This window comes from Urocampus carinirostris, chromosome 13 (assembly GCF_059441175.1).
Source record: "Urocampus carinirostris isolate Australia breed hairy pipefish chromosome 13, RoL_Ucar_1.0, whole genome shotgun sequence".
Classification (NCBI taxonomy): domain Eukaryota; kingdom Metazoa; phylum Chordata; class Actinopteri; order Syngnathiformes; family Syngnathidae; genus Urocampus; species Urocampus carinirostris.
In genome coordinates, this window is record NC_142361.1 from 20,561,137 (window position 1) to 20,585,754 (window position 24,618).

General features: G+C 38.0%; 2 protein-coding genes across 2 annotated transcripts; one reads left to right on the forward strand and one right to left on the reverse strand.

Annotated features, from left to right (window-relative positions):
* The first annotated feature begins 574 nt into the window (after positions 1-574).
* tm9sf3 (transmembrane 9 superfamily member 3) lies at positions 575-15,862 on the forward strand. Its single transcript, XM_088350684.1, has 15 exons — positions 575-774; positions 2,109-2,304; positions 2,602-2,724; positions 8,287-8,447; positions 8,559-8,636; positions 10,109-10,240; positions 10,323-10,489; positions 10,560-10,654; positions 10,720-10,850; positions 12,436-12,575; positions 12,733-12,801; positions 12,879-13,025; positions 13,119-13,202; positions 13,287-13,363; positions 14,484-15,862. The coding sequence occupies exons 1-15, from the start codon at positions 682-684 to the stop codon at positions 14,549-14,551; spliced, it is 1,761 nt and encodes a 586-aa protein (XP_088206810.1). The 5' UTR covers positions 575-681; the 3' UTR covers positions 14,552-15,862.
* Positions 15,863-15,905: 43 nt separating this feature from the next.
* Positions 15,906-24,420, reverse strand: prdx3 (peroxiredoxin 3). Its single transcript, XM_088350690.1, has 7 exons — positions 24,289-24,420; positions 21,577-21,667; positions 21,330-21,471; positions 20,190-20,325; positions 17,982-18,085; positions 17,677-17,842; positions 15,906-16,090 (listed from the first exon to the last, which is right to left on the reverse strand). Exons 1-7 carry the CDS (start codon positions 24,322-24,324, stop codon positions 16,040-16,042), a joined length of 726 nt encoding a protein of 241 aa, XP_088206816.1. The 5' UTR covers positions 24,325-24,420; the 3' UTR covers positions 15,906-16,039.
* Positions 24,421-24,618: the final 198 nt, after the last annotated feature.

The following is a 24,618-nucleotide window of genomic DNA, read 5'->3' on the forward strand; positions in this document are numbered from 1 at the left end:
GAGAGAAGCAATAAAAGGAATCTTATAGACAATTCATGACGTGATTTAGATACTTTTTGGCCAGCAGAGAAGGCTTTGTATACCCTGGCGGCCTTTAACTCTCAAATACATAACACAAAAACAATTGGTTCAGCATCTTTATTATTAACAGTATTTCCCCACTTGCAGTACATTCACTTATGTTTATTATATGTGGCTGATTATGTTTTTAAAAAATGGCATAATTTTTTGTACGGTGTACACCATTTGAAATGATAAAAAATACTATATAATACGAGGGAAGTGTAAGTTGTCATGCATGCCTATGACTACTGAAAATTAAATAAAATAAGAAATCATATAGAAAAAAAAATTGGATACTGTTTGATTTTGGTATCTTTAATTGATAATCGTGAATCTCCGGTCCCTAGCAATCGGGTGACGTGGCTGCGCACGAAACGTAGGCACAGTTTCCTTATTCATGGGTTCCTTCTTCGCTCTCCATCGTAATTGGATGCAAAGGGTCACGTGGCTTGCTTCAGCCAATGGAAAGTGCGTCCGATGAGTAATCGTAAGCACCTACGCCATACGCGTAGAAGAAGAGTGTCCTGAAAATCGCCTCAGTCATACAACCAGGAAGAAGGTGGGATAGCCCCGTAAAGCTAGCACCGCCGATCTCTCTGCACACTTTCGCCCAAAAGAATGGGATCATCTAGGTGGAGGGTGGCAGCTGCGGCCTTCCTAGCGCTACTCCCTTCCTTATTTCCTGTCCAAGCCGATGAACACGAACACACGGTAAAGGCTGCGTTTGGAAGGCCGAATGAGAAGGGGATTCCTTTGGAATAATGGACGTTCGTGCTCCGCGCAACATGCTAACGTTTAGCTTAGTTTTCGAGCAAAGACTAACTTGAATCGTCAAGATAACACACGCTCGTCGTTTTATTTATTGTTGAACACGAAAAAGGACATCCTGGGCTTTAGCCTGCTAACCTGTCACCGCTCATCGGCCTAAGTGCTTATGGTTAACGTGCTGGTTTGTTAGCAAGGCTTCCTTAGCTCCTTGAGCTATTCGGGAGCACCAACCGGCGGAAGTGGTGCTCAAGTTTGACGAGCAAACAGTCTTTTTGTTTGACCCACAGTGTCGTCATGAAATGTAGCTAAATGATTTAAAGTATCTATGGAACTAACCGTGAGGGACTACATTTCCCTGTTTCACATGCAGGACCGGATCGCATCCTTTTCTAAATATTTTAGAAATGCATTTATTGTCATTTCAAATAAATAAGAAACCCACTATATTCCCCTAATCTGCGTTGAATAACAACCATGTTCATGTAATTTACTTTAGGGATGATTCAAAGTATACTAAAAATAAGTACACCAATACTAACGTTCCCTCCCAACACAATTTTTTAAAGTCAAGTCATGTTTATTTGTATAGCCTGTAATCACTAAGTCTCAAAGGACTGCACAGACCACAGGTTATCGCAAACTCAGGTCTATTACACCATCCCCTGATCTAAAAGCTACATGAGGGCAAGGAGAAACTCAAAAACCTCAACATGAGGAAAATTTAGAAACCTTGAGAAGGGACTGCACATGAGGTAATATTATGTGTACTGTATACTGAAAAATGGCACTAGTAAATGTGGTCATCAAGGAGGATAACACATTTATCTTCTAAAACTAATCAGGTTGTATTTAAGAACATAGTTGACATTATGTACAGTGCATTTCTTATATTGTACTGACAAAATTACATATAATTATCAAGTACCCCCATGCTTATGCTTACCTCCATACTGACATTATTTTCTCTACGTTGTTATCAATGGCAAATCTATTTCATTTGAGTAGCACCAATGTAAGGAAGCTAGTACAGTGGCAGGCCTCATTTCAGCCTCCTGTTTAGGGTTTGTACTACATGTGATTAGACATTTGTGTCAATTACTGCAAGTTCGTCAGAATCGTGATGTGTCAAGGTGTATACGACAGAATAAAAAAAAAACTATGAACTCTGTTTTTTTTTTTTAATGCAATGACAGTTGAGGTTAAATAAAGCAAGAAGTAAAATGGGGAATATCTTTTGGTTATGTACCCATACTGATATTCATTGTTTTCCCTTTCAGTACACAGATAAAGAGGAAGTAGTATTATGGATGAACACAGTCGGGCCTTACCACAACCGTCAGGAGACGTACAAGTATTTCTCTTTACCCTTCTGTGTGGGCACGAAGAAAACCATCAGTCATTACCATGAAACACTGGGAGAAGCTCTGCAGGGAGTGGAGCTGGAGTTTAGCGGCCTTGACATCAAATTCAAGGGTATTTAATCAATACACCCATATGTACTATTATTGTTTTGATAGATTATTTGTGGTTAATTATGACCAGTGTACCTGCAAATATCTCAATAATTCTTAGTTAAAGAAGCTACAAAATATTGTTAGGGATTACAACATATAACCCTGTAATTGGTATGCTAGCATCCCAATTAATCGCTAGCTAGTGTCGCAAATGAATGGGGCACTTTTGTATTATACCTGACAGCAGAATACTTCTGACTTGAGTTGCATGTCTTTAACAATTTAATTCAACTCTGCCTTTTCCCCTCTTTCGCAGATGAAGTCATGCAGTCAACATTCTGTGAAATCGACCTGGACAAAGCTAAACGGGATGCTTTTGTATATGCTATAAAGAATCACTATTGGTACCAAATGTACATCGATGACCTACCCATCTGGGGTAAGTGACAATTCTAAAGATGAGATAATAAAACTTTAATGTTGGTGTTCAGGGGCTTTCTCATACTAGCCATGGTTTGCTGCTAAAAGTCTGAATTTTAAAGGTAGTGTTTTGTAAGGATAGACCCACACCCTAGCATGACACAGATCCCCAATTTGGCACACTTGACAGAGGTGGGCCTTAGCACAGTATGATTGCGCACACAGCCACTGGAGGAGTCACTGTAACCATTATTTCATGGTGCGATGTATGTTGAGAGCAATTGTAAATTGGGGGGGGGTGTTTTTGCTACGTTGTTGTCAGGTACGCTCTCCATAGTGCTCCTGAGCTGAAAAAACAAGCACCCGACTATATTGAGCTTTTCATATTGTTGCTTGAATCAACATGAGGATGTATATTTTTTATAGCGTAAAGTCAGGCCTAATTACAGTATGGAAGGAATGGCTCGAGTGTGAGTCTACCCATAGTCTTTTATTCAGGGTTTGTGAAAGTGTTTGAAATCTTTGAAAATGGTTGAATTCTAATGTTGTGCTTTAAAGAATTGTAAAGCGCTTGAAGGTTTTGTAAATGTGTGAAATGGTTGCCGTGTTTCTCAACTAACCTGCCTAAAAATGTCTTCACTTTCCCGTCGCATTTCTTCTTCCCTTGTGATAAACTGCAGCTGTCATTAGTTTGAATGGCATTGTCCTATGAAGCGTCATTGCCCCCTACAGGTCATGCCCGAAAAGACTGGTGCGTGCTGTTACATGCAATATGAAATGTGTATTACTGCAAAAAATTGCCTGTCAATTATGGGCAATGCAATACATTTTGGTTGTGTTTCCCAGTGGTAATTCAGGGTTCGTTCAGGGTGCTTGAATTTTAATGTCGTGTTTTCTAGGTCAGGAAAAAACATGGATTTTAGGTGCAGTGTTTGGAAATTTTTGAAATTATTGCCAGTCTGATTCTTTAGGCCTCACAAGAAAAAAAAATAAAAAGTGAGTGAAAATGAATCCAACATGTCTGCTCTCGTGGCTTGTCATTACCGCGTCTTCATGTGAAGCAACACTGCCTCCCATTGGTTGCAGCCAAGAGGACAGCTCTATTTAGAAACCCGGCTCTTTTGGCTCTGCTCATTGAGAAGAGCTGGTTCCCGCAGTTCCCAAACAGCGTTTTTTTTAAGGATATATTATCGTTAATAATTAAACCGTATGTACCAAAAAACCTTAAACTAATCATAACACCAACTGCAATCGACACGAGGAATCAATTCAAACTTGAAATGTAGTAATGTGGATAGAAAAATTTTCTGTGTAGTAGTACAGCCCGGATAATTTTAGTCGATCTATCTGTATCGGAAGGGAAAATGTTATATCAGGAAATGCCAAATAACACATTTTCATTTTGTGAATATGTATGAATGGGTCTTATGTAAAAATCAAGTATACCTGTTTGCTTGACTTTAAACCTTTTTAATTGCCTTTCAGAACAAGTCTTATCCCTTGCCATTCTACCATACTTTGGTTTTGTTCTCTATTGTAATTTAGTATTGCAAGTTATTAGTTGCCATATGATCAGTTAATTTCATTATTATTTTTTGCATGTTCTTCTAAGAGATCATTTTATTGCTACATATCGTCAATATTTCAGTATTTAGCGTTAACAGGGAAGCCAATCTTGTGTATTTAATGGTTGTAATATGGATACCACACCTTTGATTGTTCAAATAAAGGCGTTGTCATTCAAAGTATATTTATAGAGTGTGTATCCTTGTGTGTCAACACACTCCATAATGAGGGTAACAATACATGATTTTGGACCTACATAGCTCTGTGTTTACTGTACAATTTAAAATATATGACAAATCCTGAATGGGCTCTCACAGTACTCCAGAATGAATACTGACTCAAGCGTTGCCTTGTACAAGTGTTTAGGTAGATGGATAGATCGATAGATACTTGAATCATCCCTGTAGGGAAATTCACACTTCCAGCAGTATCCTTGTGTTGAACTTGAATACTGAAGCCGGTTCTTTTCTTGCCATGCTTGAAATTCCAGTAGTAAAAAAAAAAAAACAAAGCTGACCCGTTTCATTGTGTAATGCTCATCTAAGTTTCTGCTCCTTTATTTATGTGACATCTTTGTATTTATTTTTAGAAACTTACTGGGAAAGGTTGCTGCTAATTCTAGGTCAATAATTTTATAAATGGTAAATGGTATATACTTAGGGTTTGTGCGGGTGCTTGACATCCTAAATACTTGTGTTTAAATTTTGATTAAAAAGTGCTTTCATTTGGGGTGAAGTGCTTGTAAATGCTTAAAATTGTTGCCTTGTTTCTCAACAAGTCTCCCAAAAAATGAGACAAAGACTAGTCTCTGGTGTCTTCACTGATAAATGGCAGCTGGCATTAGTTTTTATGGCCTTGTCCTCTGAAGTGCCGATGCCCCCTAGTGGGCTTGCTGCATGCTACACTTTAACAGGACACTTTGAAATATGGATGAGTGTAAACATTAGGTATCAATTAAGGACATTTATTATGGACCAAGAAAAAAATAATGGTGGCTTCTCCCAGTGGTAAATTGTAATGGAATGAGAACTTACTGAAAATGTAAGGTAAATACAGTATTACTCATCATTTTTGTCTAAAAAATATTTGCATGCGCTTTATTCAGATCTATAAATATACTTTATTTATTCTAGATCTTAAAATCATATTTTGATAAATGCACACGCAAGATCAAAAATTGCTTATGTGAATCGCAGCTATTTGTCGATATGCAGAATACATAATTCACACAACATTTATTTTTTTTAATGCTACCTGAGAAATTTGAAAATAGTCTTGAATATGACCTCGAGTAAAGTGTTCGAACCTTGTTAATTTTGTGTACCGTAAATTCCGGACTATAGCGCGCACCTGATTATAAGCCGCACCCACCACATTTTAAGAGGAAAACCGATTTTGTACATACACAAGCCGCACCTGTTTATAAGCCGCATGAGCCCACATTGAAAAATGTAACAGAAACACAAAATTAACCAAAACCGGACTTCAAGTTCCGCGATTGAAACTAAATGTCCTTCAATAAAGTCCACAGTCCAAAAATCACAAACGGCAAAATGAACGGTAAATGATACCGGTACTTAAGGTTTGATGCAGACCTGCAGAGTCTGGGTCCCGTTGAAAGTAATCCAAGGAAAAAAGGATATACTGGACTGTCTCAGAAAATTAGAATATTGTGATAAAGTTCTTTATTTTCTGTAATGCAATTAAAAAAACAAAAATGTCATACATTCTGGATACATTACACATCAACTGAACTATTTCAAGCCTTTTATTATTTTAATATTGCTGAATTTGGCTTACAGCTTAAGAAAACTCAAAAATCCTATCTGAAAATATTAGAATATCATGAAAAAGTATACAAGTAGGCTATTCAACTAATCACCTGAATCATCTAATTAACTCGAAACACCTTGCGAGGGTTTCCTGAGCCTTGAAAACACTCAGCTTGGTTAAGTAAACTAAATCACTGCTGATCTGACTGCTGTCCAGAGGACCATCATTGATACCCTCCATCAGGAGGGTAAGACACAAAAAGAAATTTCTCAAAGAGCAGGCTGTTCACAGAGTGCAGTTTCAAAGCATATCCACAAAAAGTCTGTTGGAAGGGAAAAATGTGGCCGGAAACGCTGCACAACCAAGAGAGATGACCGCAGCCTTAACAAAATTGTGAAGAAGAGCCGCTTCCAGAATTTGGGGGAGCTTCAAAGACAGTGGGCTGAAGCTGGAGTCCAGGTATCAAAAGCCACAGTTCACAGACGTGTCCGGGAAATGGGCTACAATAGCCGTATTCCCATGGTCAAGCCACTTCTGAACTCAAGACAACGGAAGAAGCGTCTGACTTGGGCTATGGAGAAGAAGCACTGGACAGTTGCAGAGTGGTCCAAAGTCCTCTTTTCAGACGAAAGCAAGTTTTGCATTTCATTTGGAAGTCAAGGCGCCAGAGTCTGGAGAAAGGCTGGAGAAGAGCAAAATCCAAGTTGCTTGAAATCCAGTGTGAAGTTCCCACAGTCAGCAATGGTTTGGGGAGCCATGTCAGCTGCTGGTGTTGGTCCACTGTGTTTTATCAAGTCCAGAGTAAATGCAACTGTGTACCAAGAGATTTTAGAGCACTACATGCTTCCATCTGCTGAAAAGCTCTATGGAGATGAGTATTTCATTTTCCAGCATGATCTGGCACCTGCCCACAGTGCCAAAACCACCAGTAACTGGTGCACTGACCATGGCATCACTGTCCTTGATTGGCCTGCTAATTCCCCTGACCTGAACCCCATCGAGAATTTGTGGGGTATAGTTAAGAAGATGATGAAAGACACCAGACCTACAAATGCAAATGAGCTGAAGGCCGCTATCGAAGCATCCTGGGCATCAATAACACCTCAGCAATGCCACAGGCTGATTGCCTCCATGCCACGCCGGATTGATGCAGTAATCCGTGCAAAAGGATTCCCAACCAAGTACTGAGTGCATCAATGGACATTTTCAAATGTTTGATTTAGTTTTGCTGTTATAAAGTTATTTTTTTTACTTGGTCTGAGGAAGTATTCTAATATTTTGAGATAGGATTTTTGAGTTTTTTTCATCTGTAAGCCAAAATCAGCAATATTCAAATAATAAAAGGCTTGAAATAGTTCAGTTGATGTGTAATGAATCCAGAATGTATGACATTTTTGTTTTTTTAATTGCATTACAGAAAATAAAGAACTTTATCACAATATTCTAATTTTCTGAGACAGTCCAGTATTTCCAAAGGTAAGGGTGGGGAAAATATATCAGATGAACACATTTACGCACACGACTCCTTTTTCTTAAGCCAACTTTTTACCCCCTCTTCTTTCCTTGTCTGTCCCTCACCTTTAGCGGTCCCCACTTAAACTCGGCACCCCGCGTTTGTTCTGACCCTCCTTTTACATTCACCCGTGCAAAACATATCATAATAAGTGTCTGAAATAAATAGAAACAAATACAATACAAAAATATACAGTTGCAAATACATATTATACATGGGTTACACACATTTACAAAGAAAGACGGTACACCGAGAGAGTTTTCAAAGCTTTAATAATAATAATAGAACTTTCATCCCAAACGGTGCCTGTGACAGGGCAGTTAATGATGGCAACACTCGAGCGCCGCTGGCGGCCGTTAGAAAAATTACATAAATTGGCCGCATCACTGAATAAGCCGCAGGGTTGAAAGTTAGGGAAAAAAATAGCGGCTTATAGTCCGGAATTTACGGTGTATATAGAATATATATGCACACAATATGATTGTTTGGGTCAACAAGATCACCTGATATAGGGAATTTCAGGGGTTTTCACAATTTTCAAAACCACAAAAGCACCCCCCAAAAAATCTATTACAAATTCTTATTCAAATGCTCACCAACTATCAGTATATAATTGCTTTTATTTCAAAAAGATTATCTCCATTTTGGATGTTTTTCACAAAGTCTTTAGAATTTCAGCAACAATGAGCAATTTATGTTTTTTTCTATAATTTTGTATATTTTTTGCAGGTATTGTTGGCGAGGCTGATGAAAATGGAGAAGATCACTATCTTTGGACGTACAAGAAATTGGAGATCGGTTTTAATGGCAACAGAATAGTTGACGTGAATCTTACCAGCGAAGGGAAAGTTCGATTGGTGCCCAACACAAGGATTGCAATGTCCTACTCTGTGAGTACAGTAGGAGTGACCGATCATTACTGCCGGGTCGCTGGGTTTTGTTCATAGAATTCTATTGTACATAAACTATTGACTATTCTTGTGTCCCTTAAATGCATGCAGGTCAAATGGAAGAAATCCGACGTGAAGTTTGAGGACCGGTTTGACAAGTACCTCGACCCATCTTTCTTCCAGCACAGGGTAAGCAAAAATTTCTGCTTTATTTCATGTCACATTGATAATGAGCTGGATGCGAGACTGTGTATGACTCAACTGTTGTAACCAATGAACAGGTTTGTGTTTATTTACACACTGTACTTTACTATTGGTGCCTGTGAGTACCAGGTAGATCCTGAACACATGAGAAGCTCACAGGCTGGTTCTGAAAATAGTTCACCAGTGATGGGTCATTGAGATTTTCAATGTTTTTTTTTTCAACTGGTATAGTAAATCATTACATGATCAATGTCTTTAAATGAGTTATTTTTTTAAATTAACCTATACATTTTTATATATGTTTTAGTGTTTGACTCGGACTTTTCTAATCCAACCTTCAATGTATATGGCCATAACATAGTAACTACACAGTAACAAGTTATTTTGGAATGCATATCAAACTTTTAGCCCTTCGCACTTATCAGTAACGGTAACTGGTGAACCCAGGTCTTGCATACTCCACAATTGAGGTACTCTGTGGCAAATACCAAAACGGATACATCGTAATTCCCTGTATTTGCACTTTGAAAGCATCATATTTTACAGCTGTGTGAAATCAAATGGTTATTGAGTGTATCAAATCCATCATACTTCATGCATAAATAATTCTAAAGATTGTATTAAGGAAGTTACAACAGTCTAATAAATAAGGTATTGGTAAGTAAATGGTGTTCAGACCAACCTCAAACCCGGGTGCTAAATGACGTATAAACGACCTGAATTTTTTATTTTTACACATTCATGTTAGAGTAATCTTTCGTATGGAAGATTACGCTAACGCGAACGTACGATTAGCCTGGGTTAGCTTCATGTTTACGTTCATGGTAAACATTCGGATTCGGGGTGTTGGAACGGATTAAAACGATTTTACATTACTTTTAATGGGAAAAGCGATTTTCGGTGATCGAACAAATCGTTTTTTGAACAGGGTTCTGGAACGGATTATGGTCGAGAACCGAGGTTCCACTGTACTTCTAATTGGAGCAACTGCCTTCATATGAAGAATTGTGACCGTTTTTTTCTTACCCATCTCATCCATATGCTTTTTAAAATTCATAGAATCATGAATTTGTAAATCCCCCAAAAATCTGAATTTAAATTTGATATCTATCTACTTCTCTGGTACTTTCATTTCAAGGTTCCTGTATTCATTACTATATAATTTGTTTGACTTAAGATTCTTAGATGATCTATTACATTTGAACCATGTTTTAACTTTAGCTAATTGCTAATTAAGTATTTCATGTTCGTTAATATTTTTGTGATGGATGTTTTTTTTTTGTCATCAGCTAAAAGCTTTATATATTTATAACTAGTAGCTTCCATACATAAAGAGCCTGAACAGAATCAATATCTGTTCTTTTACTGTTTTTTGGGGGTGACTTTAATGGATGAATTAAAATTTGTCATGAAAAACATCAAAATGCTTTAAAATGCTATTCACTGGTTCCTCCTAGATACACTGGTTCTCAATCTTTAACTCCTTCATGATGGTGATCTTCTTGGTGGGTCTGGTGTCCATGATTTTGATGAGAACTCTTAGGAAAGATTATGCCAGGTATAGCAAAGACGAGGAAATGGATGATATGGTAAGATCACTAACTATTCTCAAGTGGCAGTCACCTGAACTTTGAAACAGATTAACTCACGAGGCTGTTGTTCTTCTGGTAGGACCGTGACCTAGGAGATGAATACGGCTGGAAGCAAGTGCACGGGGACGTATTCCGACCCTCAAGCCATCCGCTTATTTTCTCCTCACTCATCGGTTCTGGCTGCCAGATCTTTTCGGTATCTCTTATCGTCATAATTGTGGCAATGGTCGAGGATTTGTATACAGAGTAAGTCAGTGCAGTAAAATGAAAATAAAAATTTGAATGGTTTAAAAGACTAATCCATTTATTTTTTTAGGAGAGGATCGATGCTGAGCACAGCCATTTTTGTATATGCCGCCACATCCCCTGTTAATGGCTATTTTGGTGGAAGCTTGTATGCGAAACAAGGAGGTAATGAGATTTCAAAATGTGAGTTGGTCATATTCTAAATACGGTTATTTTCGTGGCTAATCCAGGAAGAAGATGGATCAAGCAAATGTTCATCGGCGCCTTTATGATCCCAGCAATGGTGTGCGGAACGGCTTTTTTCATCAACTTCATTGCTATCTACTATCATGCCTCCAGAGCCATCCCATTTGGCACCATGGTGGGTTTACACAGGCATAGAAACTTTATTAGAAACGATGTCTAGGTCGACAGCCAGACATATATTTTTTGCTCGTCTCTATAGCACAAACTTTGAGGCCGCTAGATTGGTATGTAATGTCTCTTTTCAGCGGTGTGCATATTTCTTGTACTTTTGCTTTTTGTGCGGTACTATTGGCCTGTAACTCAATGTTTCCCAAGTTTATTGAACCAAAATGCGTAATTATACTAGAAGGAATCAACAGACCACCATATCCAACATGTCGCAAGCCACACAGGCTTCTATTGGGATGCTCTTTCATTGTGGAAAAAACAGGGAAGGTTGGAACAAAGGTGCGGTTGCATCACTGGTAGTTTGACCAATCGGGAGCCAGCTCATGTGACATTGTCGATTAAGGATCATGCTCACTTTCAACTTTGAGTTCCAAAGTGCCCACAATGATAGTATTATTTGGACAGATGTGATGATTGACGAGTCTAAAATTATTGCGACAGCAATCAATTTCACGCGGGAATTGGTGAAGGTCTTTGGCTGGGAGGCAGGTCGTTCAGGCCCGCCTAAAATGCGCAGGGGCTGGCAAAGTGCATTTTTTGGGGGTCCGGGCTGCTAGAGCATGCTATACTGCCCGCCAAGATCCATTATCCCCAGACAATTATTACTGAAAGTCGGGGGCTGCAAAAGCAAATAATACCATGCATGATAGCTAGTTTTTTTCTGTTCTTTTCACCCTAAAATAAACAGCACCCATGTGGCATAAATCAATTATTTCCGGTCAAGTATTGCTGCTGGTGGGGCTCAACATACATCATTAAGTATAGAGGCTGCCCGACCTATGAACGAGTTAGGTTCTGGAGGATCGTTCGTAAGTTGCTTCAGTGCTATATTTTATCATTTATATGTTTAAGGCTTGTACAACTAACCAGTATTGTTTTGTACTAAAAAAAGAAACATTTAATAAAATAATATTCTCTATAAAGATAAACAAAGTCAGGATTTACTTTTGTGACTTGCGCATCAAGATGTCCTCCTCTGTAGTAGAAAGTGGCCGATAAAAGCGTTCCGACCGTTTTCTCAACCGCATCAAGTTTTCTTATTCCACTTTCGTTTCAAAAGAAACGGCTCGCCTCTACTTTACACTTAACATCAACCATATTGAATAGATTCACGAGATATATAACAATAAAAACATCAACGTGCTTAGCGCGTTAGCTATACAGTATACGCGGCGGAAGGAAGCACTTCAGTACTGTCCTCTACTCGGAAAAAGGTGCACACAATACAAAATTAAACTTACAGTAATGTCCGGATATTTTTCAACATCTCGAAAAATGATCGGATCTACTGTTTTGCGTAAGTCAAATGTTCGTAAGTAGGGGAGCGTCTGTATGCACAGAATCATAAAACACTGGTAACATGAAACAACAGTTCCAAAACTTTTAAAGCCAAGTGAGTTTTAATTGTGTAACAAATCCAGCAGACCTCCCAATGATCCCTCCCAACAGCTACGGCAGTGCTACCATGGATCTATGTAGATTACTGTTTGGTTGTCATGTGGCCAAAACTGAATACCCTTCTGTTCATGCAGGTTGCCGTCTGTTGCATCTGCTTCTTCGTCATTCTGCCGCTCAACCTGGTTGGGACCATTTTGGGCAGAAATCTTTCTGGACAGCCCAACTTTCCGTGCAGAGTGAATGCCGTGCCGAGGCCAATACCCGAAAAGAAATGGTGAGCATGCTTTTCGGGTCGTTGCCGAGAGAAGCGCTGTGACGTTTGGAATTTTATTAATGTTTACATTGACTGTCTCGCGCTGCCCAAAGGAAATAAGGGGACCCATTTTTTTACCAGTGACTTTTCTTGGTGTTATCTATTTTTCCATGCGTAGGTTCATGGAACCAGCGGTCATCGTCTGTCTCGGTGGAATCCTTCCTTTCGGTTCTATCTTCATTGAAATGTAAGTCGGCGTCCCGAATGAGCTGCTGATATTTTCATCAGGCTTTCCCTGCATAAGTTGACTTTCCTCCATGTCAGGTATTTCATCTTTACGTCTTTCTGGGCTTACAAAATCTACTACGTCTACGGCTTCATGATGCTGGTGCTGGTTATCCTCTGCATAGTGACTGTGTGCGTGACTATCGTGTGCACGTACTTCCTGCTCAATGCTGAGGACTACAGATGGTGAGCGTCCGTCATCCGAGATTGCCCAAGTGGAAGAAAACCAGCTAGAATGGATTGCGTAATGTAACTGAAGAATAAATGTGCTCTTTTCAGGCAATGGACGAGCTTCCTGTCCGCTGCTTCCACTGCAGTTTATGTTTACATGTATTCGTTTTACTACTATTTCTTTAAAACTAAGTAAGTTTGAGTTTGGTCAACAGTTTCATGTTCTTCTTTGAGATTATTTTAAAATTGTTTTTTTCCCCCTCTGGTGTTTTTCAGGATGTATGGGCTGTTCCAGACATCCTTCTATTTCGGTTACATGGCAGTGTTCAGCACTGCTCTTGGAATCATGTGTGGTCAGTCCTGCTTAGTTGTTCTTATGAGGCAAAGATGTCCATACATTACAAAAAAAAAAAAAGATAAGAGGCCACTTTGTTTTTTAAACTAATTTAGCAAGCATACATAAATGTTTTTAATATATTTTAGTTGTGTTATATTTAAACTGAAACCCAAAATTTGTATTAACGGTTGAGGTTTTGTATTAATAGTGAATTTTATGAAAGTTAGAATATAATTTATTGTCATTGAAACGCAACAAATGCATTATTAAACTAAAAGGTGTCACCCTTTTGCATTTTATTGTGCAATAGTACTGTACATTACATAGTACAGTGCATAAATGTTTAAGGAACTTTTTATATTTTTACTCTTTATATTTATATAATTATGAAAAAACTTTTTACAGTGTATTAAACACTTTTTAAGGGAGTATAATTTTGGGTCGCTTTCAATTGGTCTGTCATGGTATGGCTAGGGATGAGCTGAGGCGTTCCTGACCTGACTCGGTGAAAGGGGCATTTAGCCCTTACTCTATTATTTGGGGAGTATTTGGAGGTTCTTACTCTCATCCTGAAGCTGCTCTGCTAGATGAATGGGTAAAATTGAGGAAAGGATAGTCATTCAGTTGACATTTACCTTTTAATATCATTTAACAATTGAAATGTTGAGACAGACTAACAAAATTGATTATTTTTTGGTCACACCAATTCAAAGCCACTATTGCAGCCTTAGATATTGTCTGATAACGATATTATTTGATACAATAACAGCAGAAACTTTAGATTTTATTTATTATATATATATATATATATATTTTTTTTTTTTTTTTTTAATGAGCCAAACTGATTTTCGGTAACAATACTGTTGTATTTTAGCTAATCTTATTTAACGCAACACAGATTGAATGTTTCCAATTTCTTGAGTCGATTCAGGTTAGCATTAACAACCTTTGGTTTTGCCCATTTCAATTTTGGGTTACCCTATGGACCACACCAAAAAAGAACCTCTTCATACAAAGAGTGGGCTGCTCGTACATTTTAAGTTTGGGGGAAATCTGATACTACATTTGGACACCTCTTATTAAATTTATATTTTTTGTTAGCTTGCATTTACCAAGTGTTGGCTCATGTGTTGCAGGTGCAGTCGGCTACATGGGAACAAGTGCCTTCGTGAGGAAGATCTACACAAATGTGAAAATAGACTAAAACAGCACGGAAAGGTGGAAACATGGTCGAGGAATATACCCGCGTCTCGGAAGACTGCCGGCAGACAACATCCTTTCTTGGTTTTGTTTATTGCAAGGAGATTGGGAGTATCTCACTTTGTACAATGTAGTTTTCCATTTTCTGAATGATTTACAATGCTGCAACATGAAGTGACCCAATGCGAAGCTGCGGGCAAGGCATCCCAAACAAAAATTGTTTTTATCTGTTGCTTACAAATATATCAGGGGCAAATATTTAGACTTATGTCTCTTTTGAACCAGTCCCACCTGTGACCAGACTACATACATGTTTATGGATGGAATAGTGCAGCTCTCTTCAGTGAAGAGGCCTAAGTTTATTGAAAGCCTTTATTTGTTCTATTGTGTCAGAAAAACAGTCGGCTCTGTGCCAGTATTCTGACTTGATTTCTATTTTGTATTCTTAAAGTCAACTCACGGTAACGTGTGCAAGTATATTGTTCTCATTCACTTCCACCAAAAAGACATAGCTGTTTTTTTTTTCCAGTTTTGGCGGTTCTAATTTCCCTGTTCGGGTAAACCATCCAGTTACAATGTTTGAGTCCTGCTGTAGTTGACTGTGGAAACAAAATTGAGACACTAGGTCACCAGTCAACAGCAACGGACTTTTAAATGGATGTGGCGTTGTCCCCCAGGTTTAGTCTTGGATTTTTAATGTTTGGGTTTGAATTTTGTCTACATGTAAAGATAATATATGTATGAGGGGAGTGTATATAACCTTAATGTACCTTTAGATGTAGATCCCAAGTGGATTTTCGTTGTACAGATTTAAAATAGGGTGTTTCTTTTTTTATATTTTAATCAGCTCAAAACAAATTATGTTTGATGTTCTTGGGGGTGGGGCTGATGGTGCCGTTTCTTCTCGGCTGAAATTGCATGACGTTATAACCAGACCAAATTCTATCACCAGATTCACAATGTAAAATTCATTGTGGAGGTAAGTGTTTGCTCACTTTTGATTATTTCAAGCTTTAAAAAGGCTCAAACACTTAAGCCATTTCCCCCATGCACAGTTTGCCGAATGACATGCTGTGTGTGAATGTCCAAAGGAATGAGCTTTCTCCTGTACAAAATGTACACTTGAAATTAATCTTTAAAACCACACAGAGTGCTGCAGTCTTTCAAAAGTTTTTATCCACCCTGCATATTGTGTATATACAGTATGTCTACTTACTCAGTTCTTCCCTCAAATTGATTTTGGCACAGTGTGTACCAATGTGTTTTCATCCTGCAAATTGTTGTAAAAAGGAAATAAACATGTTTATGTACAGGGGTTGTGAGATTTTGTGTTTTCTTCATGGAAATGACTTGCACAGTTCAAGGTTGGACATTTTTTGGTTTTATTCTTTCAATTATTGGACATTTTAATAGCATACTTTTAACAGTCCACGTCACAGTACCTGCGAGAAAAAGTTAAATCGTCATGTACTTCTCATGCTAAACAATTGGATCAGTTGACTTTCTCAAAGTATTCTTTGGATCCATCTGGGGTTGGCTTGATCTGAAAGGAAAAACCTTTTTTACAAATTTTGTTTGACAAAGTCCACCTGATATAAAGCATCTTGCGCAGTTTTTTTGACCAAGGTTCGGAAATGAAAAAGGTACCTTGTATTTTCACAGTAGTAAACCATCATAAATACTGGTCGAATAAACGTTCAAGTTCTGTTATTCCACAGCAATATTTTTCGGCGCAGTAGAACGATCATTGTCATGTCACCCATGTTCAAATGGCCCATTGAGATTATGAAGGAATAATAATCATGTGCAAAGTATCACTGAGCTACCTTACCATTTTTATTTTTACAAAAGATAGTCACTGTAACAACTCCCAATAATTTAATGGTATTTCGGGTAACTCATTTCAGTAAAATGTATTCTTAGTTTTAAAAGGTTTAAGCCCACCTACTGAACAAAGTTCAATGAATAAGCTGCGTTTTGTTTTAATTTCTATTAGAGAACAAGAAACTGTGCTACTCAAAGGTGATGTCTGCAACTTTAAATTTTGCACCTATTTGCCACCATCTGGCTTAAAAACATGATCACAGCCTCAGTCAGCTCATTCCTCATGTACTAATTAATAAACTTTTTTTCTTTTCTTTTTGGGGGTTTGGGTTGGCGTTTAAACTGTATTTGAAGGTCATTTTCTTATGCCACTAGCCTTGTTTCCTGCTATCTTGCATATCAAAACGTTAACAATGTTCAAGCAGTAATCTGCTTAAGGGTATTTCAGTTTTGCTTATGGAGAGACAGAAAACAATATTACACGCATATTTCATTTCTGTCCAAGGAGAATCTTGGACACAATCAACTTTAATGTCATGGACGTGAGCGCTTAAAGTCTAAAATTTGGAGCCTGTGTTTGTCTTTAAAGGGACCGTGTGTAATATTTAGTGCCTCCTAGTGGTACAAAAAATTTCAATCCCGTAATTGGGTTTCATAAAGCGAATGAGCAAAAAATGCAGGTTTTTTTAGCTAGCTATCTGGCGAATGTTTTTTTTTAGCTTTGTAGCTAGCTATCTTTGTACATTTTAGCTATTTAGCAAGGTACCTAGCGTTTTACATTTTTTTGCACGGTATCGAGCTAACATTTGAACTTTTTGTTTTTTATTTTAGCTAGTTATCTAGCTCCAATTTAGTTTTTTACCGGAGTTTGAACTTTAAAATATGAATATTTATATAATCATATTTGGCATTTGGATTCTATGTAAACCAAGTTACATATTCAATTTTTCCATATTTCGCTTAAAATATTTCCGTTCCTATAAAAATATTTTATATAGCTGATATCATATTTTAATACTTAATTTGTTGTTGTGTACAGCCCTTTGAGACTTTTTGTGATAAAGGGCTATACAAATAAATATGACTTGAACCATTTTCAGGCAGCACTAACAAAAAACTCCAGTGACGAGCATGAAATCACTCCCCCCTGCTTTGTAAATGTAGTGAGACTCCCAGAACCGTGTTGCCAAAAGTAAGGTGAAAGCAGTTAGGCGCGGTAATACATTTTAAAAAGGCTCTTTGAACTCGACATGAACTAATTAACATAGGCTCAGAGCAGATTAGTGTATCGTCTTGTCCACTCACCGTTGGTGACTCGGGGGTCCAGCTGGCTGGGCACACCTCACCGTGGGTCTCCACAAACTGGAAAGCCTTCACCAAGCGAAGGGTTTCTTCGACACATCGGCCCACTGGCAGGTCGTTGACGCTCATGTGCTTCACCACACCGTTTGGATCTATGATGAAAAGACCCCTAAAGAGGAAGTTACACGATTGCATTATACAAGGTCAGTTATACTTTCTAGCCGGGGTGAAAACAAAACAACAGTAATCATGAAGTCTCCAAAGAGTTTGTGAGACATTTGATGACGTAAAAATACTGCAGCTTGTACCTCAGTGCAATGCCAGGTTCCTCCAGCAGAACGCCGTAGTCTCTAGAAATCTTCTTGGTGAGGTCGGCGAGGAGAGGTATATGAATGCTGCCCAGGCCTCCAGCCTGCCAGACATTGATAAACATGTCATAACACAATTTCATACTTAAAAATAATTATTTGCCTACTTTATATCCCCCTGACTACTACTAATTCAATCGTGTCCTCTGTAGAGGACATTTCTAAACCTAAATATCTCCTATCGATCTAATCACGTTTAATCCTTTTAGGCTCGATAGAGGACATTTAGTTCTTTCCAATCATACCAAATTTTGGTGGGGGGCTTTGTTACCTTGGACCCCACCGTAGGAGAAAATGGCTTCATTTAAAGCAAGCACTTTTTAATGGGAAGAGAAGTTAATACATTTTATCAAACACATTTTGTCTTAGTGTGCTGTTGGCATTTTATGAATAAGACTTATGAACACGTTATTGTGTTGTTTGAGTTATTTTAAGTGTATTTAAGCCTCATATTTAAATGTTTAAAAAATGTTTTAAGTAGTGGACTCTCAAACCAAATAACATGAATCTAAATAAAAGTAAAACAATCATGGATGGTTATGTTTTATGTTGAATTTGATACTTTTGTTGGATTAACTGTTTTTCAATGAAGTTAGGATTCCCCTGTATTTGGTTCTAAAGTCCACTGAAGAAGATACATCATTGCTTAAAAATAAATTTAAAAAAATGATTTTGCAGTATTCCAATTATTTCCCATCGATTGGGAAATTTCAAAATAAATGTAATTGTACAGCATTTTTTCCTGGTAGTCGGAAGGCTATCCTGTTTTTTTCAGGGATTTGTAATGACACATTTCCTCTATGGCAACTGGAAATACATTTAAGAAGTACATCAAAGAGCATTTTTGTTGGGCCTGGCTGTTATCTTTTTTATTTGCCATTTTGTCCACCAAAAAGTGAACTGCACTCGGGTGGACGCAATCCTTTATTCTTGATCCCAAATTGCTGCGAGCTGGTTATGCAACCAGGAGAGCGTACTTTTCTCAGGCCTTGCCGCTTTTTCTGAAGCCATTGTATTCTCACTTAGAATAAAACTGCACTCATGCAGCGGTAATCCATTATCCCTAACGTCATATTGGTGAGAGCAGGGACTTGCAGAAGGCATTTTGGTCAGGAGGCATGTCGTCCTGGAATGGTTAAATTAAAAAGCACGGTTGTTGCCGTGACCAATTATCCCTGGTTGACTATTGCTGAGAGCAGGGGCCAGCAGGGCGCATTATTGTCGGGCCTGACAGCATATTTTTTGTCACCCTGTCTACTAAAAAGAGAACTGCTAGTCGTGCAGCGATGATCTATTATCCCCAATTCCATATTGCTATGAGCGGGGACCACCTTAAGACTACTTTGTCAGTAGATGTGAAGTTCTAGCCTAGCTAGAATGAAATGTACCCATGTATCAGTGATCTAGTATCCCTGGGTCAACTATTGTTGCGAGCGGGGGACAGCAAAGCAGGTTTTTTTCTTCTTTAGGGCTGCTGAGACATGCTATTGTGGCCCACCTAAAATGAACTGCACCGTTTTGGACATGATCCATTTACCCCAGACGACTGTTTCTGGGAGCAAGGGGATGAGAGGGCAAATTTGTGACATGTATGGCAACTATTTTTTGTTCTTTCCGCCTATAATAAACAGCCCTTGTTCTGCGAATGTGGGCCAGCAGAGTAAATGTTAATTAAATATGTCATATAGGAAACACTTTTCAGATAAACATGATAAATAAGGGACTTCAGTATGTTAAAACGCTAAAAACCCGTGCCAATATTACAACAGATTGATAAATTGATTAACACACAAGCAAAAAAAATGATTCAGGAAGAACTAAAACTCATATTTTTGCGATGATGGCCTGGAACAGGCACCACCAAGCTGTACTTGCCAAGGCACACCACAAGAAATGGTTCCCCTATGACCCTAGTGGTTAAGGGATCCAACCTACCAAATTACCAACATGAATAATTGTAATTTCAAAATAAAAGCCCACAATTATTAAAAAGATAATTTAGTACTCTCATTAGCCAGATAGCTAGACCAACAGACATATAGTAAGACAGACATATTCCAAAACATCTTGAAACATAATCCAGCTGAACAATATTGTTGTGTGCGGATGACTTAAATGTACAGTGAATTATTCCAAAAGGGTGCAGACCTTCCGAGGAGTGTTGGTCCACGCCAGATGCGTAAAGTGAGAGTCTACGGACACACCGACCACCTCACAATTTACGTCGTGGAACTCATTTGCCTTGTCGCTGAATGAGATAATCTCAGTTGGGCACACGAAGGTACTGCAAATAAAGTAAAAGCACACACAAAATATGCTATGTTTTTATCATTTTGAAAGACCAAAAATAACAACAAAAAGGAGATAGAAAAGCCCTAAAGTTTGCTAATTTCCGCCCTAAATCATTTATAAGAGCAAAAGCGAAGACGTGAGAAAGGTAAGCGTAAATAAAATAAAATAAGGAAATAGTGTTGTAATATTAAATTGCGTCACTGCATATCTAGTGATAATTGTACAAGTTTTCCAGTGATATCCCTTTAATTCTTTTAATCACGTCAATATTTTAATCAAGTTAATCATATAGTGGTAAGTAATACCCCTATGATTATTCATATAATTAAGTTTAGTTAATTACTAATTCAGTTCTTGTTTTAACCACTTGACATCTTGTATCAACTCACCGACTCGTTTCAGTCTTCACATTGTTCGAACTCTCTAACCACCTGCAGGATTCAGTGTGAATAAAGAACTGGTGTGAAGCTGGCATTTGAGGGAATTTTCTACTGACGTGTGTTTTGTTTTTGTCATAGCCCCGCTGTGTTCCACCTCTCAGGTGTATAAATGATTGTCAGTCGTTTTGATAGCGTATGTGAAAGCATCACAGCATTGTTACAGACAGACCTCACAGGCAGGCTTCGAAATCTATAAAGAACATGTTGTCTTTAACTTCCACTTCCTCTCTTCCATTTTGTTTCTTTATTCTTTAGTCTGAACAAGTATTTTTGTACAGTCCTTTGAGGGCTATACAAATAAACATGACTTGTACTCACAAGCCCCCCAAAAACCAGTTTTATTCGCTTTTGATTCGTTTAACTGGGGTGAAGACAGGACCGGTGCAACCTCAGTGCTTATTTTATCAGTTGTGTCACACAAACGGGATGTTTAAAAAACATTCGGAGGACGAAAATGTTATCCACCTTCGAAGGTAAGTAAATTCATGTTTTTAAACAGCCCAAACTATGCACAGGATATTTTCATAGTTAATCAAGAGGATAAATTGGCACTCACAAATCCAGTGGATAGAAGAAGAGGACCAAGTATTTTCCCTTGAAGTCAGCAAGGCTCATGTCCTTGAATTCTCCATTGTGGACCGCCGTGCCTTTAAAAGCCGGCGCCGGCTGAGTAACCGCTGCGATCCATCTGCAAGGATCTGAAAAAACAGACACTTAACTCAACAGGTGGTAACCTAGTGCAAAATCTCATTTTCCAGATGAGCGGTATCGGCAGGAATTGGCCCGGTGATTTGAGCACGTACTGGTGGAGAAGCAGGCCTTCCGTAGCGCACAAGCAGACAAAATCTGTTGGGCTGCAGCACCTCTTTGCCCACACGCTACTGCGACCCTTGCCTGGAAAGCATAACAACAATTAATAATATTATTTTATGTCCGATTTTCTCCAGATGGGCTATCAGTTGAAATTAGTTTGACATTGCGACTTTAATGCATCATTTCTTACTCCAGCCTTAGTATCAATTTGCTCTTGCACCCTTAAAGATTTTTTTGTTTTGATTGGTCATTTTAGAGATCGATCGATAATCAACCTGGCAAGTTGGCGGATATCAGCATTGGCCTTTTGATATGTTTATAGTTAATCGGTACCTCAAAATAATGAGAAGAGACATTAATAGATTTTCCACTTGCAATGAGAATAGGAGAGGACCCAAACCTCAGATAAGAAATTCCAATCTGTTCTAAAAGCGCTTTCCTGAACTCTTTATTAAACTGCCTAGGTCATAAAAGCAGAGCCACCCTAAAAAAGGTAGTGAAATCTCAATTTTTGCCGATGATGCTAAACTGTCGGCTTTCTTACTAAAAACCCAGGTTGCAGGAACAATTGATTCTCTTCAAAATTACATTAAATCAGTTTTTCTTTGGGCCGAACAGTGGCAACTGCAACTGTCATCTTATAAATGCTTAGCACAGTCGTTTTTTCATCGTTCTGTTCCGCTGTATAGCATTAATGATCATGATTTGCATGTTGTTACTGAACATAAGGATCTGGGTGTCACTCAGACTTCAAATCTAAAGTTTATCACGCATATCGCCAAAATTACCAACAAAGCCAATAATGTAGCATCAAACATTTACAGAAATGTTTACCACAAGAACCCAGCATTCTTAGTTTGAATGTTTTGCGTGTATGTTAGACCCGGGTTAGAATATAATAGCGTTGTGGAACCCTTACTTACTCAAAGACATCAACCTACTGGAAGGAGTTCAACGTCGGTATACGAAGCGGATACCTGGGATGCACAATTTGTCATATCCGGAAAGACTACAAAGGCTGAACTTGGACTTTTTGGACCTCCGCAGAATTTGATTTGATTTAATTTTTGTGTTCAAAGTACTACATCGAATGATCAATGTGCCCTTTGATCGTTTTTTTGAGTTCTGTCGTGTTGATGGTTTACGTGGCCCAATTTCGTTGTCACAATATGTTAACCCATTTTGTAACAATGACAATAAAGGTATATTCTATTCTATATAAGTTACAGGTGCCTAGACCTACCAGCAACTTGCATGGAAACTTTATTACTTTCAGGATACCAAAAATTAGGATTTTTTTTTGCCTGACAGGGTTGTTAGTGCAAATTCGGTGCAAACTTTTAAGCAAAGGTTGGCAGAGATAGATTTTTCAAATTTTCTTAGGGGAGGGGGCGTAAGGTGACCAAATTTGGCCATGCTCACTCTCAGCATTAGTTTTGTGTCATGTTTTGATTAATTTATCTAACAATACTTTCAATAAACATTACAAAGATGTGGATATCAAAGGATAGCAACACGATTGGCTAATAGTGACAATGATGTAAACATTTCATAATAGTCAAAACAAAAAACATTGTGCAACTAAAGTCAAAATAACAAACTGGTATTCTGTGAAATATCGGTGCAGGTGTCCAATATTAAAATCAGAATAAATGTATCTTGAGTAATAAGGAATCCGTTTAAAACTCGTTGAAATACTGAAATATGCAACCGCCTATATCTAGACATGACTGTAATGTAATTTCTTCATGACTTAGGTCATAAATATATCATTTCATTTGTTCAGTTGTGATTATAGATATTTTCCTTATTTGAGCTGTGCTTTATGTTGTAGATAGAAGTAGCCTTGAATGTTATACGAGACTTTTTAGAACTGGTTTAGACAAAACGTTGTTGTGCAGTGGAAATTTCTACCACGGAGGCGACTTAAGTTTCGTTTTCCTCTAAGTTTAGGTTTCGTTTGAGCTTAAAGACCGCCCTGTTAGTATAGGAGGGATGGTAAACCATTTTCTTCTCTTGCACTTGTGATTTGTCGGCAGGAATACTGTAAATAAAATTTTCTAAGTACGTTATTCGTCCCAGGTTTTATTTTGATATCCTCAATTCCAATATGCAGTTTTTAAATTCAAGTGGGGTTGTTTCAGACTAAATGACCCAATTACAACAAACTGCCCAATTTCCGGCGGTTATTTTAATAGGTGGAGAGACTGTATTGCATTTGTTTTATTTCATTGTGTAGGTTTTATGGTTTTAAATCGATTGAAACCAAAAAGTCCCAAACTGATCGATTTTGGGGTTAAATCTTCCAGACCTACTACATCTGATGAAAGTTTAGTGTTGCGCATTTTTTATACAAGACCCACGCTGGCCGGTTCAGACAGTTTTGAGTTTCGTAATCGCTTATCAGTGGCGATGCCTGAAGGGACACACAACGACTATTAAATTTTTTTAATTTGCACGTTTTATACACTAACCGTAATGGTGGATCGTTTCACATTTGTAATGAATTAAATGGTTTCTTTGGGATGGTGGAGAGGTCATTAAGTCGAGGTTGTGGCGCAGGTGCCTGCCAAGCAATTTTTGACACAAACATTGCTCGCTTTCATCACACTTTTGTCAGTGCAATTAATATAACTTGAATTGAGCAAAAATAATTCAAACAAATAACATAAATACATTTGAGTGCAAAGTTTAAAACTCACAGACGTCCCGAGTAGTCTCCCAATGCTTGCTGCCATTTTGGATGATGACGTCAGAAAAGGGCGGTGCTCAAATCATTTGCTACTTACAGTATTGGAATTCTTTTTTTTTCTTGTTATCACTAATTAATAATTTGTGTGTGGCAGTACAAAAAAAAGTTAGTTGAATACAGATAATAAACACAAATGAACACAATTGAAATGTAATCGACAAAACCTGCCTTCAGGTGCACACGAGAGTCGAACCGATCTCCTAAATGCAGATCAACTTGAGTCAAACATATACATTTAACATTTAATTGTTATTACCTGTTTTTATCAAAGTTACATTTC

Excerpts from the sequence above, each read along its gene's own strand:
- prdx3 (XM_088350690.1), bottom strand. The coding sequence starts at position 24,324 with ATGGCAGCAAGCATTGGGAGACTACTCGGGACGTCT. Across the intron at positions 21,668-24,288 it reads GGAGACTACTCGGGACGTCT|GCAAGGGTCGCAGTAGCGTG; the intron begins GTGAGTTTTAAA and ends TATGCTTTCCAG. Across the intron at positions 21,472-21,576 it reads GAAGGCCTGCTTCTCCACCA|ATCCTTGCAGATGGATCGCA; the intron begins GTACGTGCTCAA and ends CTGTTTTTTCAG.
- tm9sf3 (XM_088350684.1), top strand. The coding sequence starts at position 682 with ATGGGATCATCTAGGTGGAGGGTGGCAGCTGCGGCCTTCCTAGCGCTA. Across the intron at positions 12,576-12,732 it reads CCAATACCCGAAAAGAAATG|GTTCATGGAACCAGCGGTCA; the intron begins GTGAGCATGCTT and ends TTCCATGCGTAG. Across the intron at positions 13,364-14,483 it reads TGCTCTTGGAATCATGTGTG|GTGCAGTCGGCTACATGGGA; the intron begins GTCAGTCCTGCT and ends CATGTGTTGCAG.